The sequence below is a fragment of the Epinephelus moara genome, chromosome 6 (assembly GCF_006386435.1).
Source record: "Epinephelus moara isolate mb chromosome 6, YSFRI_EMoa_1.0, whole genome shotgun sequence".
Classification (NCBI taxonomy): Eukaryota; Metazoa; Chordata; class Actinopteri; order Perciformes; family Serranidae; genus Epinephelus; species Epinephelus moara.
The window spans coordinates 30,614,487-30,633,963 of NC_065511.1; the positions used below are offsets into that span (position 1 = coordinate 30,614,487).

Sequence of the window (19,477 nt, forward strand, 5' to 3'; positions counted from 1 at the left end):
CACTGGTGCTGATTAGAGGAGGAAAAAGGAAAAGCCCATTCATATGGATACACTGGTTCACAGTTTCATTCAGCTCTTGTTGTGTTATAATTAAATATGTGGTTAAAAGTTAAACTGGTGAGGAGCTTCGACTGGTGGCACAGGGAGGTTTGGGAGGTTACGAAGGAGCAGAGTCTAAAAAGGGACAGACACAGGAAGAGAGGGGGCACTACAGTAACAGATGGACTTAGAGGGATTACATGATTCAGGATGGGTTTGTGACATAAATTCCCAAGAAAGACAGAAAAGAGAGTAGAGTGGCGTGGAGACAGACGCTCAGTCGCTCCATCAGTCCATCAGCAGTCCTGCATCTCTGACTGACTATTGGCCAGCAGGATTAAAGGGAGGAGTGCAGCCGGAGAGGTAAGGGTCACTGATGCTCATCCCGGAGGAGGAATACTGGTGACAGAGAAAGATGAAGAGGGCAGTGACACGGAGAATCTGTCCCTGATGGAGCAAATAGTTCTTAAGGAGCTTTTTGATTAAGGGCAGAGAGACTGCAGGGTTACAGGACTGCAGGAAGTCACAACTGGTTTGACCTGAAGTACCACAGGGGACAAGAAAAAGATCTTTGGTAGGTACCTGTCACTGATCATTCTAAAATAACTAGAGCTAAAGATATCAGTCGATCACCTGGGAACTAATCGTTTCAGTCATTTGTTACATGAAAAACACAAGTTTCGTTGTCAATTATGATGGTAAACTGAGTTGATTTTTGATTTGCAGTCATGCTCGGATAAAACAAATAAGATGAAGATTTAACTTTTGGCTCTGGAACATTTTAATGTGGATTTTCCACTATTTTCTGACTTAAAGACGAAACGATGAATCGAGAAAATTAACTTAGAGATTTGTCAATCAATGGAAAACAAATCGTTTAAGTCATTTTTCACATGACAAATTCTAGTTGCTGGTTCTGGCTTCTCATGGTAAATTTGCTGCTTTTCTTTGTCATTTGGGTTTTGCACTGATGTTTGGATAAAATAAGTAATGTGAAGAGTTGACCTTTGGCTCTGGAAAATATTAATATGGATTTTCCGCCATTTTCTGACCAAATGATAAAACGAGAAAATAATTAACTTACAGGTTTGTCAATCACCAAAAAACAAATCGCTTCATTTTTTTTACATGACAAATAGTAGTTGCTGGTTCCAGCCTCTCAAATGTGAAAATTTGATGTTTTTCTTTGTCATTTATGAAGGTAAACTGAACAGATTTTAGTTTTGCACTGATGTTTAGATAAAATAATTAATGTGATAAGATTTGACGTTTGGCTCTGGGAAATTTTAATGTGAATTTTCCACAATTTTCAAAGCTATAGACCAAACAATAAATGAAGAAAATGATTGACTTACAGCCCCCAAAATATATATTGCTATTAAAGTTTAAGCCTAATTTGAGCTTTCTGATTTACTGATTGTACACCTTTCAGATGTTTTGCTAATGAGTTCAGACAAATGAGGCAAATGGCATCTGGTTTCTAATCCGCCACTTTTAAAAAAAATAAATAAATAAAAAAAATTATTATTTATAGTTCTGAATTGACATATGACAGAGGACAGCACACTGACATACTACATATAGCATACACACTGTACACAAATACAAAATCGAGCAAAACATAACAGATAAAATAGATTAAGTTCATTCATGAACCATTTTCCCTCTGTAAGATCTTAAATTTATAAAACTCCAGGGTCCATCATCTTCATGGCTTTATTCACAAAGAGCTGAAGCTGCCTGTTCCATTGATAATGTATCCATAAATATCTATATTAGGACAGTTTGATTTGTTTGATTTCCAGTTCATCATAATGATACGTTTAACTGACATAAAAGCACCGTGTGTGTAAGCTTTGACTGTATATTTTCTATCCTTGTGCCAAAGAGGCAGACTGATGTACACCAAAGTATTTTCACTTCCAGGATAGAAACTAAACAAACTTAATATCAGCTTGTCCCCAGAAGGTGGCCAATCAGCTACTTGACATTTGTCAAGACAGACAAATTGCCAAAGCATCTGAAAAACAGAAACTTCATTTACTGTTTTCTTGTAAGAGTTATATTGTTTTTTTCTTCTTCTTCATGCTGTGGTGGTAATTCTAGTAAAATCTGTGGATTGGTGTGCATGCAAGTTGTTCACGCTGTAAACTTTCTGCAAATTTATATCGCACACACACTGCACTGTGTGTTCAATATGTTTTAACTGGAGGCTGAAGAGTGATGTTCTTACTTAGGAAGAAACTGTCTTAACATTGGAGTTAACAATGGTGATAACATCAGGGCAGAACCAGACTCTGAAAAAAAATCTGTGGGTTAGTGTGCATCCAACCTGTAAACTTTCGCAAATTTATTCACACACACACACACACACACACACACTGTACTGTGCGATCAGTGTGTTATAACTGAGGGCCGAAGAGTAATGTTCTTAAAAGGAAATTGTCTTGACATTGACGTAAGCAATGGTGATAATATCAGGCGATTACAAGAGTTATGTCTCAAAGGTCTTTTGAAAACCATAGAAACATATAGTTGTCTTTAACATTTAAGAAATGACATAAAGCAGGTATTTAGGCTGCCTTATTTTTAGTCCAGTGCTTCTCCTTTGAACCTTTTTCATGTCCAGGACCCCTTTACTGCTAAGATCTCACTTCAGAGACGTCCACCTGAAAAGATTTTGGATGTTAGACATGATTAAGACCTGAATTCTGTAGCTGTCAAATACAGTTGGGAAGATAAATGTGAAGAAAGTGAAACCCAGTCACTATCACTCACACTGGGCTCACATTTACAGTGAATTAAAATGTGAAATGTGACACTCACACTGTCCTTACACTTTTAAAACGGTAGCCCCCAGTTTATATACACAATGGAAGTATGAGATCTGTTGTGACATATGCTACATGAATGTCGCCCTTGCATCATTTTTTTGTAGATATGATAAGATAATCTTTTATTCATCCTACAGCGGGGACATTGGGAACATTACAGCAGCAAAGGGATAATGCAAACAGGAAGCATCAGTAGGAAAACATAAAGTCAGTACGTAAAAAATAAACAATAAGTGAACTGTACAAAAACAAGGAGCAGTTTAAAAAGAAAACAGTTGAAAAACACAAAGCAATAGATTTTATTCTTTCCATTTTCTAAAGTTGTAACCGTCTGTTATTCAAATAGAAACCAACATGAATCACTTCCCATGCAAATTCTATTGGTTTCACTACTGTCCTGTTGTGTTTCAGGGGCTGTTGGCTGAAATATTGCATGAGAGACAGACAGCAGTCATGGTCAGAGCACACTTCACACTAAAACACACCTAACACAAGCAGATTATGAGGGATTACTCGCAAAAAATTCATTTCGATCTGTGGTTTATCCATAATTTCATCAAAAACAGTAATCTCTTGTTTGTGCTCCCCTCTTCTCGTCTTCTCTTCCACTTAGGGTCCAGCAGTGGAGCTCGTAATAAGGGGCGGGCCTGAGTGTGTTCATCAGGAGGCAGGGAGATATTAGCAGCACATCACTTATTCTTCCATAACCTCTCCTTATAAACACAGCTGGAGGACGTACGTGACCTCAGGCGGGTTTATGACTCCAACAATGTTAGATGTCACCATATGGACACTCTGGTTTTAGCCTCTGTTTCATTCAACCATTTAATTTCACTTTCTTGCCAGATGGGTTTAAGGATGTCCTCTATCTCCTCTTTAGATATTCAGCTTTTAACGATAAATTCTTTTTATTTTATTCTTGTCACATCGAGTGAAGACAAACTGGTCCACCACTGCTGAGGTCAGGGGATGTATGGCCACACGGATCAATAGCAGGATATCACATTAAAGCTGTCTGGCCAGCACACCATTATGTCCTTGCATCTCTCCTAGGGTCGTCCACCTAAATCCCCTCTTGTTCATTTTTTCGTTCCATCTGTCCTTTCCCACGTGTATCAACCTCAGAGCATCTTATCCACCTCCCTCCCCTCCCGCTCCCCTTATCTTCCTCTCTTTTAATCACGCTGAGTTTACAGTATCGCTTTGTCAGCTGTGTTTTATCATCTTCTGTCCCTACTGTTACATCATATTTATCTTTTGCTTTCTGTTAAAACCTGGCAGCTCATCACGTCTTTTAAACCACCCTGAAACATCTGTGCTGCCCTCACGGCTCCATCTGTGACAGTAGTTGAACCCTCTGTCCTTCTTTGTCCTATCCCCACGTGCAGCACCTGCCCCCTCTTTGCCTGGCTTTCTCCCCTCTTTCTCTCTCTCTCCGGCCTCCCCCCCCCGCCTCCCTCTTCACCTGTGTGGCCATGCTGGAGCGTTTGTCCCGTCGCTCTCGCTCCCTGCTCTCCCTGACCTTGACCACTCTGGCTCTGGCCCTCTCCATCCTGGCTCTCTGCACCTCTTACTGGTGTGAGGGCACCCACAAGGTGGTCAAGCCCCTCTGCCTGTCGCCCGTCAAAATGAAGAACTGTGGTCAGAACAACAGCGAGCCTTACACCACAGGTAGATGTCACTTTGTCTTTTACATCTACACATCAAAAGCTGTTTTGTGCAGCTTTATTGTGTTCTGTTTGTGTACTGACAATTGTTTTAATAGCTATTTACTTTTTTAGGAGCACCTCCCTATTTATGCAAACAGCTCTCTCCTGAGTTTGACAATGATTTGAGTCTCAGCAGAGAATTTAGGCTGGGTGGAGATGTACAGTTACTGTTAAAGGGACAGTTTACCACCTATTCAAAAATACATATTGTTCCTCTTACCTATAGTGCTATTTGTCAGTCTAGATTGTTTTGGTGTGAGTTGCAGAGTGTTGGAGATATCGGCCGTAGAGATGTCTGTCTTCTCTCAAATATAATGGAACTAGATGGCACTCGGCTTGTGGTGCTCAAAGCGCCAAAAAATACATTTGAAAAACTCAGCAGTTGATGATCATGATCCATGAGTAGATGCACGCTTCCTTCTGTGCGATGATACAGTTGGCGGGAGAAGTTCATAGAATGAAAATAGTTCAAACTACACCTGCCAACTGTATCACCGCGCAGAAGGAACTGTTCATCTACTGCTAGCTCACCTAGCATCACTAAGCTAGCTAACATCACAGCTCAGCCAAGGAAGACGCCATTGATGTGTACATTTCGGGCTGTCGTGTACAAGTCTCTCATCCATGAGTAAATGCACGCTTCCTTCTGGGTGGGGAGAAGCTACTTTCTTTCTAACAAACTACACCTGCCAGAAAAGAAGCATGCAGCTACTCATGGACGAGAGCCTCATACTCTTGACAGGGCAATATGTAAACACAGAAGGCGCCCTCCTTGACTGAGCTGTAATGTTAGCTAGCTCAGTGGTGCTAAGTGAGTTAGCAGTAGATGCACTATTCCTTCTGCGCAGTAATACATGGTGTACTTCGGTAGAGAGAAAATAGATCCTAATGAAACTGGTCTGTGGATTATTTTGAGTAACCGGGTCATGATTTCTGGAAAGAGACATTGCTGCTGAGTTTTTCAAATGTATTTATTTATTTTTTTAAGCTTTGAGCACCACAAGCTGAGTGCCATCTAGTTCCATTATATTTAAGAGAAGGCAGACATCTCTACGGCCGATATATAACACCTGGTAACTTACATTGCAACAGTCCAGATTAATAAATGACACTTAAAATAAGAGGAAAATGTGTATATTTGATTTTTGGGTGAACTGTCTCTTTAACACATTAAATATGGAATGCATTAATGAGTTAATTCTCATTCTTGAACTTGGGAATAGTACTTTGACAAATTAATCTTGACTTTAAGTCTACTTAATCGCTTTTTCCTTCAGAAAGAGCTTTCAATCACATCTCAGTTTGGTCTGCTGATGTGGGCTGTGAAATGCAGTTGAAAGCTTCAGAAAGAGTTTGGAAGAAGACCTGGAGTCAGGATTTTTTCTTTGTCAAATAATGGTAATTGTGCCCATTTTTAAGAAGTAACAATGACACTGTTACAAATAACTGATTGTAATTGGAACAGCATTTCTTAAAGCAGTTTAAAACAATGATGCATTATCCTGTTGAGAGTATATGTCTGAAAGACAGTAACATGTGGAGTGTGACGGGTGGAACCTGGTCGGTACGGTTTCAACAGTCACATCATTCCTGACTATTGCAAGTCTAATGACAGGAAAACATCACCTAACTGTTGACGTCATGTAGGATGAGTTTATGACAAACTGATAAGCCTGCAAACATGTTGCAACAGATACTGGGATCAGTCACCTGGCAACTTTTTGTCATTCAGTCTTCTTCTGCTTCAGGCCAGCTCAAAGCTTAATATTGTAAAATACTCCCATTCACCACCGTGGAACATAAAGTACTGTACTTAAGATAAATGTTGAGATACTTGTATTTGAGTATCTCCATTTTATGCTGCTTTATACCTAGCAGCATAAAAGCAGTTTCATGTAGGAACTATTTTCTTTGTGCCAATCTACACCCGCCAACTGTATCATGGCACAGAAGGAAGCGTGCATCTACTCATGGATCATGATCAATGTCATAATCATTTCGGGTCATGATTTCTGGAGAGACACATCGCTGTTGTGTGTTTTTTGAGGGCAGATGTTTCCGGTGGTTTAAAGAGGTGATGAGCTGCCAGGTTTTAACAGAAAGCAAAAAATATATGTGATGTAACAGTAAGGTCAAGGTCAAGGTCACATTTATTTCTATAGCACATTTAAAAAGACAGAAGTCACCAAAGTGCTTTACAAGAACACTGTGAAAATTACAATACCACATAAATAGAATGATAAATACCAAAATATAAGAACAGATACAAAATACAAAAAAAACCCAGAAACAAATATAAAAACAGACAAACAGTTAGAAACAACATCAATTACACATAAAAAAACCCAGTAAGGACAGAAGATGACAAGACACAGCTGACAAAGCGATACTGTCTCTTTAATTGTGCATTCAGTATATTATGTCTCATCTTTGTTTGAGTGTCTGTTCGTGTGGTCAGTTTATTGTCATGCATCGTCTCATGAGTCTTCCAAAACGCGCCAAAGATATAAAATGCAGCTTTATGACGTTGACTTTAACAAAATTTTGGCCTTGACTTTTGAACCTGATTACACAAGTACTGAATTTCTTGTCACTGCATAACAACCAATACCTCAAACTAATCTGAGTGGATAAACTGACAGGCTTCTCCCCATGTGAGAAACTGAATGTCCTTGGTTTGATGTTTTTTAATCTCTTTTTGCACATACCTAGGTCCCACAGTGAATTATGGCTTAGTATAAATCTGCGGGGTGTGAGGATAGATGCCAAAGGTTTATTGGTCCGTGGGGCATAGTGCACTGCCTGCTGCCTGGTTTTTATTTTCTCAACAGATATGCTTAATCCACAATGAGATTAACCGCTCTTACTGCACCGAGGAATCATCTTTGATCGCTGCATGTACTTTGTGTACTCATACAGAAAGATCTACCTTTACAGTGGTGGATTTGACTCTCCCTTATGCTTCTAGACATGATTTACAAATACACACATGGATGTATGCACGCATGTTTCTGTATCTCTATATGTCTCTGGAGATATGTTCCAGCCAGCGCATTTTTGATACAGGGTGCTGCCTGACAAGCCTGCGTGTGACTGGAAAACACAGAGGCGTGTTACTTTCGAGGCCATGGTGTGATTAAGACTTGTTTTGTGCACACTGTTAAGTACAGTAGCCATCTCATTCTGAAGCACATACTCCATTTTAATTTCCATCAATTCTGCATCAACACACGTCTGCACGCAAAGTGTGTGTTTGTCATTTAATTCTCTGACCTTTTGGTGCATTGCATTTTTCCCAATGGAAAATCTTCAGTTAAAGAGCCTATTAGATAGTTATAGTCATAGCTATTAGAAGTTTGCTCCTTGGCAAGGGGTACAATGGGTTACAAGGGTGAAATAGTTAAAATCATCTCCTATGAAATGGGATCACCCTTCAAGACCCTGATACATCATCAGTAGTTGGCTTTTACATAAACAGGTGTGACTATGGCAGTATTGATTTCATCACTTGCCATGGAGATAGAAAAATACGGATGCTTGCAATTTGTTTACAACTGAAATTTCATGCTATCAATCGATCAAACAAGTCAACAATCATTTCCAGGCCACTAGCAGTGCTCTGTAGGCTAACGTTTGCAATCGTTTGCTCCTATCCCATAGATTTCAATAATAACTCGACACTGTTCTTTCCAATGGAGTTGCTCACCTGGCACATACACCAAAAAAGTTTTCTAGCTTCCTGGAAAGTTTTACAAATAGAAAAAACCTCCATGGTTCAAGAATTCATTGGAGAAAAATTCATAATTAACATTGTTTGCAGTTTTAGGTGTCCTGTCAACAGTTTTACAGACGTCTCTTGTGTAATGGTGGTCTATGGGAAAACGCTTTTTTGGCCACAATTCTTTATGTTGCAATAGCGTGAATAGCGGGAAAAGTTTGCCAAAAGGCTGAGCAGCTTTCGTGGGGGCCTGTCCTATCCTGCCAGTCTGATATTAGAGGAGCGGTTACAAGTTGAACAACTTTGCTGCTCTACTTAAGTTAATTTCGGGCATCATATGCGTATGTCAAAACGCAGGACCGTCATGCACAAATCAGCAATAACAATGTTACGTTAGCTAGCTAGTTAGTTAGCTACCGAAAACATCAGCAGAGGCTACTTCTATGGAAAGAAAGGGACAAAGAAAAGGACCATAATACATTGAAACAACATTAAACTAAGATAATATGATGGTTATTGTTGTTTTAAATCTTAATTATAAAGAAAATACATTTTGTGTTTCTTCTGTTACTTGTGCAGCCATCTTGGCAGTGATTTCTCACAACTCTTTCTCAAAACTTTGGAGTGTGCCGCCGAAAACTATCAAGCTCTATCACTTTTCACTACCCGTCTGTCCCAACAGAATTCATGATACTCTACCCTAGATGTTAACGTGCAAAACAGAGGGGTAAAAGGTGTTCTGGGATTGAACCAAAGTCTGTGAGTTGATGGTCCACCAAGTGCATTTTTGTGCTCCTGCCATTAACTCTATCATCCTATGAAGTATAGGCAGGTACAAAAATGTTCCTAAAATGCTCTCCTCATTGTCTTCCTCTTGTTCTGTCAAACAGAGAGTCCCACTCAGAACCCCTTCAACCGCACACTGTCTCCAGCCAGGAGGGACGAGCTGGCCCGGATCAGACAGAGACAGCTGGCCAATGCAGTTCAATACATCTGGGAGACGGGAGAAGACAAGTTTGCTTTTAGATACTTCCACACTGGTTTCTGGGAAAGCTGCGAGAAACACAACGATGGTGAGGCCACAAACCGCACGTCCAATCACACATAAACTAATACACTAGCGCCTGGTCACAATATCTTTTAATTTGAACTCAAAGAAATGTTTATTGTATTTATTTTGTTCGTATCTGTAAATTTGGTCGGCAGGGGAGAAATGTCGGAGCTTTATAGACTTAACACCTGGAGAAACACAAGGTGAGCTGTGTATCACCTGAAATATAAAACCACGAAATTATCATTATTTTGACCCCTTTTTATTGATATTTTCAATATGGATCCATGTGCATCAATTGTGTATGTGCTTTCAAATGTTGCAGGTGTGCTCTGGCTGTCAGTTATTTCAGAGTTTACGTACATCGGCCTGCTGGGGATGGGCTTCTTACTGATGTGGCTGGAAGTCTTGTGTTCCCATAAAGAGATGCACTCGCTAAAAATCAATGCGTACGCAGCGATTTGTACCGTGTTATCAGGTGAGACTCGTTCTTTCACTAACTTTATAACCACCTCCTTATCCATATAACCTTTTCGATTTGCATGGCTCTTTATTCTGTCTGGTTTTTATATGTTTCTCTCTACGTAGGTCTTCTTGGGATGGTGGCCCATATGATGTACACCACAGTATTTCAGATGACAGTCATTGTGGGCCCCAAAGACTGGAGGCCTCAGTCCTGGGACTACGGCTGGTCATTTGCGTAGGTGGCTGCTCTTTAGAGACGCCTGTGCTTTTAATGCACGTACATACAAAGTTATCTATAGGCTCTGATGACGTGTTTCTTTCCTCCCTTCTCAGTCTTGCCTGGGTGTCCTTCAGTTGCTGTATGGGGGCCGCTGTGGTCACACTCAACTCCTACACAAAGACCATCATCGAGCTCCGTCGCAGACAGAGGCTCCGTTTGGAGGAAGCAAGAGCCGCCACTCACGCTCCCGCCTATGATGAAGTTGTTCCAGGGGGCGGGCTCTACTCCGTCAGCGGCCTGTTGCAGTGTCCAGACGGTATGATTGACGTAGCGTGGGCCCCGAACGGGAGTGTGGTTGGAGTGGGCAATGGGGACGTACCAACGCTGGTATTAGTAGGAGGCTGCGGGCCAGAGGGGTGTGAAGACTGTGAGAGAGAGATGGATGAGATGGATGAGGCCATGGACCGAGTCGATTCACCTTGTTAGAGGATCATTTATATCCATCAACTTTTAAGGGCTGAAAAACGTAAAGACACTATCACCGTGCTGGAGGAGGATCGATGTGAGCAAACAGATCCAGTTTTTCTTTTCTTCCACTTTGACTTTCAGTGAAGTTGGGACGTACTAAAGACGCTTTAAGGCAAATGAAACTGATCAAACTGTTAAAGACTACAGTGTATAGATATCACACTGACATGCAGGACTGCATGTTTTCTGGGTATTTCTCAGTGCCTCATGGTAGCAAAGTAAATGTTTCTCCATATGTTAACACATGTTTATATTATTTTATTGTTCATATTTTAAAGGTTCTGTATGTAACCTTCAGAGAATCCTTTTGTGACACCTCAGTTAAGTGAACAGCAGTCAGCATCCTGTCCTAAATTTGAGTTGCTACAGGTCCTTAAGTGAAGATCTGTCTTCTGTCGGGCCGCTGCTGCAAACTGTATAGAGGCCTAACGGAAGCAGGAAACATGGACTCTGCTCCACACTGTAGTGGAGCTTGAGAGAGGCAAGGAACTCAGCAACGCGCATTACGTCACATCCATTGAACTGTTTGATAAGAATTTGGACTGAGTCCTCTACATAGAAGTTGATCCACAGCCTGCTAGAGACAACTGAGAAAGTCGAGGAAAGTCTCACTTTTTAAGTTACATTACAACCTGTTCACCACTGTCAATAAAAACCAATTAATACTGGTACAAAGTTACATACAGAACCTTTAACATGCAATGTATCAGGACAGATTATCGCAATGATCATTTCACTGCATAGACAGGTTGGATGTTTCTTCTCCTGTTGATACCTAAACGGATCAGCCTGTCCTTTAGAGTAAATACTGAAATATATTCTCATTTATCTGAGTGGGGCATGTTTCCTTTTTCAAGCTCTTCTCTCTCTTGTGACAAACTTTATGTACACCAGAGGCTACAACAAACACTCTCCCTGCAGATGCACAGACAAACCCCGTACGATAGACACGTAGTGATAGAAAGATTACGGAGATTTTGAAAAGTCTGCTCTCTGATGTTGAACAGAAGATTATGTGTAAACCAGTAATCCCGAGTTGGATGGAAAGAAGGAGGAGGAATAGAGTGAGGAGAGATGGAAGGCATGTGAAGGGATGGAGGGGGGAGCAGGTTGTGGGGGGTCAGCATGAAAGTTGGAAAGAAACGCAGGCACGCACACCCAGACACTGCACAGACACAAAAACACAAACGATCTGCACCACGAAAACACACTTTCAGGGAAATAACAGTTTTTAAATGGATGTTACATTCAGGTATTTACTGTGTTTAACGTCACATTATACAGACAAAGATCTCTCAATAAATGTTTCAAAATTCACCTTGAATGTTGAAGGTTTTACATGTGGGATACTCTTGAATTTCCTGTTGGGAAAGCGTCAGTTTTGTCAACCTCCAGTATTTTATTACACAGCATGTTTCTGGGTCATAGAGGAATTTATTGTTTCATGGGAAAGACAAATAAATTGATTTTCAAAGCACAGATTTTAGAGAAAACCTTTAATTGATTGTACAGTGAATAGAGTACAACATGTGAGAGCTACGACCTCTATTAAGACATTTCCAGTAATGTAAAAAAAACTTAATCAGGTATTATACTGTATTTATATAATTGTTATTAGCATTAATTTCTCCAGAGCCAAAATTTGTACTATTTAAAAGATTAACAATAGTACAATATTTATCATACACATTCTTTACATATATATATATATATATTATGGAGTGTGTTTTTGCACCCAGGTGAGAATAGTCACACTGCAGCTTTTCAGCCATTCAGACCCATTCCTATGACCAATTATTATGAATCCCACTGTGTGCTTTGATTGGCTAGAACACGTCACGTTAAAGAGCCAAGATCTGAAACAATTAGTATAGACCCTTTTACTGTTAGTAAACAGTATGACTTTTTTTGGTGGGGTGGGGCTTAGCTGGGGGCAAAACGATGCTCCACAGACATTAGCTAGCACTAGCTAGCAAGTTCTGTTGGCTTGTTTTAGACTATGACGGAAGATAATGCAAGTGGTGCGTTCAGAAATACTCAAACTGGACCGTTTGTAAATTCGTAATGCTGTCAGATTATACCGTTTGGTTATCCAGAGCACCACACTCTTGGAGAATCAAAGAGCCGAGCGGAGTGAATGTGCGATTAACTTAAACGTTCGTTAATTCACATAGAAATATAAAGCTCCGTGTCTTCAACAAATGGGGCTCTCGTTTTAGTGTAGAGCGTCAGAGTAAATTTATGAACGCACTGTCAGGTCACTCACTCTCTGGGACCGCGATTGTTACTTGAAAAAGTAAACACTGACCACGGACCAGACTGGCCGACCCGTATGGGGTTAGATGTGGTCAATGAATTTGTCAAGCACAGGACTTTCACACAGGAGACTGGGATTGAATCCTGTCTCAATCAACACTGGCTTATCACCTTTAAATTTAGTTGACTTGTTTTCAATTTGTAGGATGTATAACCCTGCTGAATGCACACTATGTACATAAACTTAAGCAGAATAGTTGAAAAGACTGGTTGTATTTCGACACAGGATGCCCAGGAATACACACAAGTGTAAATAGCCACATTAGCTGTTCTACCCTGAGTGCAAATGGCGTTGTTGGCTACGGACACCTGGGTGCAAATAGCACCTGCCTATATATTATATATCGCTTTAATAATAGTCACTGTAAATCTTCTTTTTAGCTGCACACACATTTCAAACACTACATCTTCATTTGCCTCTTTTAGCCTCTAATAGAACAAATTCATCAATAAACAAAACAACATGACATGAGCGAAACATACTGAAAAATTAGTTGCAACCAAGACACTGCAGAGAGGAGTATTTACACAAAGCAGATTGAAGACGATGGAGGAGGAAGCCTCTGAGGCTCGAAGGGAAGAGGAGAAAAATTGTTTGGTAGAGTCTAACGAGAGAAAGGAGAGGGGAAGAAACAGGAATGACTTTATTGTTTCATTGGTTCGTAGTGGATAAGACGCATTGCATTCTCATTTTCAATCACTCCTTTAATGAACTCTCCTTCAGCCAGTCGCTCTGTGAGGGAAAAAACAAAGGAAGTGAAAACAGTAAACAAGATATACGGTCAGGCATGAGGGGTAAACATGAGGTTGAATAATGCGTCTGTATGTTATCTAAGAAATCCGGTCTTATCTCCTGTGTGTGTATGTGTGTGTGTTTGTGTGTGTGTGTGTGTGTGTGTGTGTGTGTGTGTGTGTGTGTGTGTGTGTGTGTGTGTGTGTGTGTATGACAGTAGCATGCAATGCAGTGGAGTCATGAAATATGGCTGGTACATACATAATAAAGCTTGCATGACACATGTGATGTTGGGATGTGCCCCCAGGTGGATTTATTGCTCGTATTACTGTGAAGCCAAACAGCTGCAAAATGTAATCTTCACTACAGGATGCAAGAACAGCTGCTGAGGAAAGGTAGTAAGGGCTTATACACCGACTTTATCTCCCTCTAACATTAAGTACACAGCGATAAGAACACAGTGACCTGTCATGCACTACGGGGACACAAAACACAGACACACATGTATGTAATTCCCTTTACCGTTGTCTTTCTTTTCGAAGTAAGACCACAGCTTGTTGGCTCTCTTCTCGGGTGTGTTCTCATCCTCTCGTAGCCTGCTCTGCTCCTCCTTTGGGATCAGCTTAAATATGGCCTGAAGGGGGTTGGGTATAAGATTGGTGATAATGCCGCATCATTTCTCTCAAACAAATAATGTATGGAACATCAACACCGCACAAGAAATGAATGTGTGCAAGCCAAGAGGCGTTTAGCCTGTAGGACAAGTGAGTAAGCTCAAGTTAATTAGTGTCTTGGGGTTTAGAGAGCGTCTGATGCAAAACAACTTGACATTTAGAGAAAAGCTAAAGGCCAACACTCTCTCTTGTGTCTCGTCCCTGATTACTGTCATTAGCCATTGTATACTCTTAACAATTTGTCTGTATACAGACAAATCAAGTAGCCTACAATTACATCTCACAGGAAATGTAGCCTGCAATCCCCACACGACGTCTGATCTGCCGACCAAATGCAGCTACGAGAGCAGTCCTGGAGGGCTTGCCCATCACAGCTTATATGTAAACAATGTGTACAATCAAGCAGCCCACGGCCTGTGTGTCATTTCTCCAAGACAGTGAATCTGGAATATGCCACTTAAAATCCAGCAGATTGTAAATGACTAAATGACGGTGCACTTTAGGTTCAGGCCTTTAAGTGTGTGTCCCACTTAGAGAGGAAGCACTCATCTCCCACATTTAAGACACCTAGATTAACATGGATTAGTGCCAAGACTCAGGCCACAGGCCAAACACCAAGATGTCCTCTCTTTTCTCACTGGACTGTCCCTCCATCTTGCCCCTCTGATCGTGTGGTCTGTAGTTCACACTGTGATCTTATAGATGACAAGCAGTCAATTTTAAATAATAAAATCAGATCTGTATCACATATAAATGTGGATACTCTCACAGATACACTGTATTCACACCCTCTGTTAACTTGTCTACCATATTATTGTGGTTTACTATACTAGACTAAATTAATATTTGGCTAATTCTGCCCTCCTCACTCACTTATTCGAACCCACAGATGAAACCAGATATCACTGGATTATCTCTCTGTTATAATGATGTTAGTTTCTGTGCATGGCAGATCTGTTTATCGTCCTCCTCTCCACAGAGTCTAATTCTGTTAAAGGTTGTTGAACTTTTGGCAGGGTGGCTTTAAAAAGTGGCTATTTTGTGCACTGGTTGTAAACGTGATGCACATGGCCTCAGTCCAGTTGGCCAGGCATGCAATCCCATTACAATGCCAGCTGGATACTCAGCTGATCTGTCTAAACCTCTTACAATTCTATATCATTCCTCTTAAAACAGAAGATAAAGAAAGTAAATACAACCTAAATCAGAGTTTTAATTATGTGAAAACAATTGCTAATGACTATATAATGTAATTAGCATCAATACATCTCAAGAATCCAAAAGTGGCGGCCTTGTGATCCAAAGAAACATGGATTAGCCTCAGGGACAAAGATGAGCAGTCCCTCTAAAGACAGAGCAATGCAAGAGCAGTCTTGCTTAAGAGTAGGACTGCCTATATTGTCTAAGAGTTAACCCTGTAATCACAGAGATTACCAGGGGTTTGAGGCTCAAATAGACTGGCTAATTAGGATGGCAATTAGTGTTGGGACCTACATACCATAAGAGGGATGGTCACTTTCCAACGAATAGCAACTCATTTTACACAGACTTTAAAGGGAGTGGGCAAAATACCAGGAAAACATAACACCTGCACATGTACTTCACACCACAAATAGTTTGTGGTGTGAAGTACATGTGCATGCATGTTTTTTTTTTTGGTCATGTACGCTCTTTTTAATAGCCTTGCACCTACATAATGTACGTATAATTACTCTCCTTCAACAAAGTACCCAACCGTCTCCTAGAAATTATATTTATTTATAATTAATTTGAAACAGCAAATACGTTTTGAGGGAAACGTAATACCGAGCAAATTACGTTTACTATTAACATATTGCGGAAATGTTGCTAATTAACGTACCTGGCTAGTCGTAAGAATGTTCATACAGAACGTATCAGCAAAATGTCCTCTGGCAATGTATTTCAGTTGTTGTTGTCTTTACCAAAATAGGCAATCTTACTTTTTTCTTAACATTTAGCTAGAATCACGATCTTTCTCTAAACGTAGCCAAACTGCATTTGTTGCCTAAACCTGAGGCATGAATCTGTATCTGGGGTGCTGGTGACATAGTACTGCATTTTGTATACTCGCCAGCCTCCCCAACCACCTACCCTGCGAAGCCTACATGGTACATAAATGTGGTGTTTTGTTGCCTGAAAGGAGCGTTGTCTCTGAACATAATCCAGGCAGCAATTACGTTGCGACAACAATGTAACTAAGAAAGCAGTTTAGTAACATACAAACGTAATTCTAGGAGATAGTGTTGAAATACCAGGATAACTAGACAATGTGATGCGGTACAACAATAATTCTCCAAAACTATAACCTTAAAAATGACTAGAGAGTTAAATCAGTATCTCATCGGCATAGAAATTCAAGAATATGAAACATTATAAACAGTAGTGTAGTGGTAGTTGAGGTGTGACTAGGTAGATGGGTATGTTACTGAAGAGGACATGGGTGTACTCTTCTATATATTCCAATGGATTCTTGGCTCATACTGTAAATGGCCAGAAAAAGAAGTGGGTATACCCTGTATAACTGCGTATACCCTCCACTACACCACTGATTCTAACCTTAAAAAGTAGTATTCACAGCAGGACTATTGTACTGGATTGCATGTCAAGTAATCCTCTTATTTTGTCTGTCAGTTTTAGCTTTGACAACTTAGAATCAGGCATTTCCCCGAGGAGCCACAGAGCAGCTTGAAGTTTTGATATTGTATGTTTATAGCAGCAGTACTAATGATATGAAACAGCATTTCTGTCTTTAGTACTCCTAGTCAATATAGTTTGATACAACTCTCCATAAGATAAGATGCATGTTTAGGAATTAATCTGAAGAAGCAAAATGTTTAGAGCAAGACCGCACCATAGGAATAGTAGATACCTTTAGTTGTTCACACTAGAACCAAGTTAAAGTGTCTAATCCTTTGATCATTATCTGACACATGACTGTAGGTATTCCCCCTCACCTGGCAGATCTCCGTCACCTCCGTCTTGTTGATGTATCCGTTCTTGTCCACATCAAACAGCGAAAAGGCCCACTCCAGTTTTCGGGTCGTCTTCCCAGTGGAGGTCATGTGCAGTGCGATGATGTACTCCTTGAAGTCCAAAGTGCCGTCATCGTTGGTGTCAAAGGAGCGGAACACATGTCGTGCGTAGCTCTTGGCGTCGCTGTCAGGGAAGAAGCGGGCATAGATCTGCTCGAACTCTTCAGGTGTGATACGTCCCGTCGGGCACTGAGTCTGAAAGTTCTCGTACCACTGGCTGATCTCGTTTTCGGTAAATTTGGTGCTGAGCTTTAGATCCTCCAGGATCTCCTTTGATAATGCGCTACTGGTGGTATTTCCCATGGTCGTTGCTTTCAGTGTCTTTGTTCTGACAAACTCACTGGCAAATATTTGCCACCTGAGTTTTTCTTCTTTGTCCCACTTGAACTTCTCCTTTGTTCAAAATATTTTACCACTGGCTTGACCTCTTGTCTTGATCTTAGAGGCCAAAGAGAACCCTGCAAGAGGAAAAAAAAAAGATTTACAAATATGGTACAGTCCACATATGAAATCCTAAATTGGTTGTTACTCAGTAAATTACATTGGGAGGATGATCTGAAATAAAATAGGGAAGCTTACCTGTGTGTTGTGCAGGCAGACGATGGCTGCAGAATTGAGTGTGTGTCTTGACAGTAAGACAGTGAGAGATAAGGAGGGCAGGGGGAAACACTCCTACCATGGACGAGTGGGTTAATCGTGTTAATGCGGGATTTAACCTGGCTGAGCTTTTGACTAAAACGAACCCCCGGATCCGACTTTTCTCTATTGGGTCTGGAAATCTAGAAAGATCTATGGTATATAACAGTGTTTATTTCCCCAGTTATGTTATTTATAAAGTGTAGGAGTTTTGAGTTACACCTTGTGGTAGTGTATCCAAGAAGTTATAGTCTTACTTAATAACTCAGTATTAATCAATCAACAGAAATCTAATACATTTCACTGTATCCTCGTGGTTACAACCCCTTCATGAAGCTAGCAAGTGTTTGCATGCCACAGAATAATAAAAACATAAAAGTTATTTTTGACCAACAGATTAGCAGACATGTTCACATGGCTCCACGTGGGGTCTTTTCAAAGCTAGCTTTAGGCCCTTCAGCAGTATGTCTGCTATTTCAGTAGTGGCCTTTCAATGGGTTTAGTTGACCACTGACATCTAATACCAGACTACCATCTGTCCAGGAAGTTTAACTCCCCCCTCCACCTCCAATCCCACCTATGCCCCTAGCATCATCTTCACTGCTGGCCGTCATATGACCTCCTTCTTGTCCTACATGACATCCTTTTACTGACTTTTGTGTCATTAGTCTGGGTTTGTTTTACTGAGCTGAATGTTAAGACGTTTCGGACATGTTTTCTTACTCTGCAAAATTATGTTTTTGTTGTTGGTCTGTAGGGCTGGCACAATATCAGACTCTCACTAATCAATTGTCATGGCCAAAAGAGTTCACGATAACTATATTATCACGATATCTGAAGAAAATTTAAATAAATAAATAATGCTATCTGTCCAAGTCATTTTTAACTTTGTTTATTGTGCGTTTTGTCCAAGCAGTAACCTCTAGGGCTGAAAAATGAAGCCAACGCAGAAGTGCCAGAATCTGCAGTTCTTTGAATGGCCACTTGGAGCTGGCTTCAAAAATCAAGTCAATCCTCATGGTAAAATGCCCACCTTTACAGCAGATATAAACATGTCTGGGCCTGGTACAAAAAATACTGTTAAGGGTCCCTGGAGGGTTGGGTTGGGTTCACAGCTGACATTATTATTATTAGGCGAGAGGCGGGATACGCCCTGGACAGATCGCCAGACTATTACAGGGCTAACACATAAGCACTTTTTACACAGAGATCGTGCTATAGGGCGGCTACAAAGTCCCTTCTTTATGCCTCCTTTGCATTTTTACACAGAGCCAAACAATGGCAGCATCATTTCGCTTCAGTGTGTGATTATACACTGCATCGCGGCTCCCAGACCTCATTGTTGTCCCAATTTAGGACATTTTCAGCTGCTGGTCTTCTTCTTTGGGTTAGCTGCTAACTGCTAACAGCCACCTTATAAATTTCCTGCTTTGGGTAGCACACATAACATGTTGTCAAGACGTCACACCTGTGCCGCCCATGATCCCATCCTGCAGGCTGT

General features: G+C 40.7%; 2 protein-coding genes across 3 annotated transcripts; one reads left to right on the plus strand and one right to left on the minus strand.

The window, feature by feature from the left end:
• Window positions 1–17: 17 nt before the first annotated feature.
• si:ch211-149k23.9 (germ cell-specific gene 1-like protein) lies at window positions 18–11,484 on the plus strand. 2 transcript variants are annotated; one of them, XM_050047470.1, is made up of 8 exons: window positions 18–613; window positions 3,285–3,329; window positions 3,487–4,544; window positions 9,191–9,373; window positions 9,507–9,554; window positions 9,677–9,829; window positions 9,940–10,051; window positions 10,150–11,484. In XM_050047470.1, exons 3-8 carry the CDS (start codon window positions 4,349–4,351, stop codon window positions 10,520–10,522), a joined length of 1,065 nt encoding a protein of 354 aa, XP_049903427.1. In that variant the 5' UTR covers window positions 18–613; window positions 3,285–3,329; window positions 3,487–4,348; the 3' UTR covers window positions 10,523–11,484. The 2 variants fall into 2 exon arrangements, with proteins under 2 accessions (XP_049903427.1, XP_049903426.1); XM_050047469.1 differs by lacking the exon at window positions 18–613 and having other exon boundaries at window positions 3,056–3,329.
• Window positions 11,485–12,045: 561 nt separating this feature from the next.
• Window positions 12,046–18,059, minus strand: rcvrn2 (recoverin 2). The gene is made up of 4 exons (XM_050047512.1): window positions 17,920–18,059; window positions 17,263–17,798; window positions 14,136–14,247; window positions 12,046–13,613 (listed from the first exon to the last, which is right to left on the minus strand). The coding sequence occupies exons 2-4, from the start codon at window positions 17,641–17,643 to the stop codon at window positions 13,525–13,527; spliced, it is 582 nt and encodes a 193-aa protein (XP_049903469.1). The 5' UTR covers window positions 17,644–17,798; window positions 17,920–18,059; the 3' UTR covers window positions 12,046–13,524.
• Between the last annotated feature and the right edge of the window lie 1,418 nt (window positions 18,060–19,477).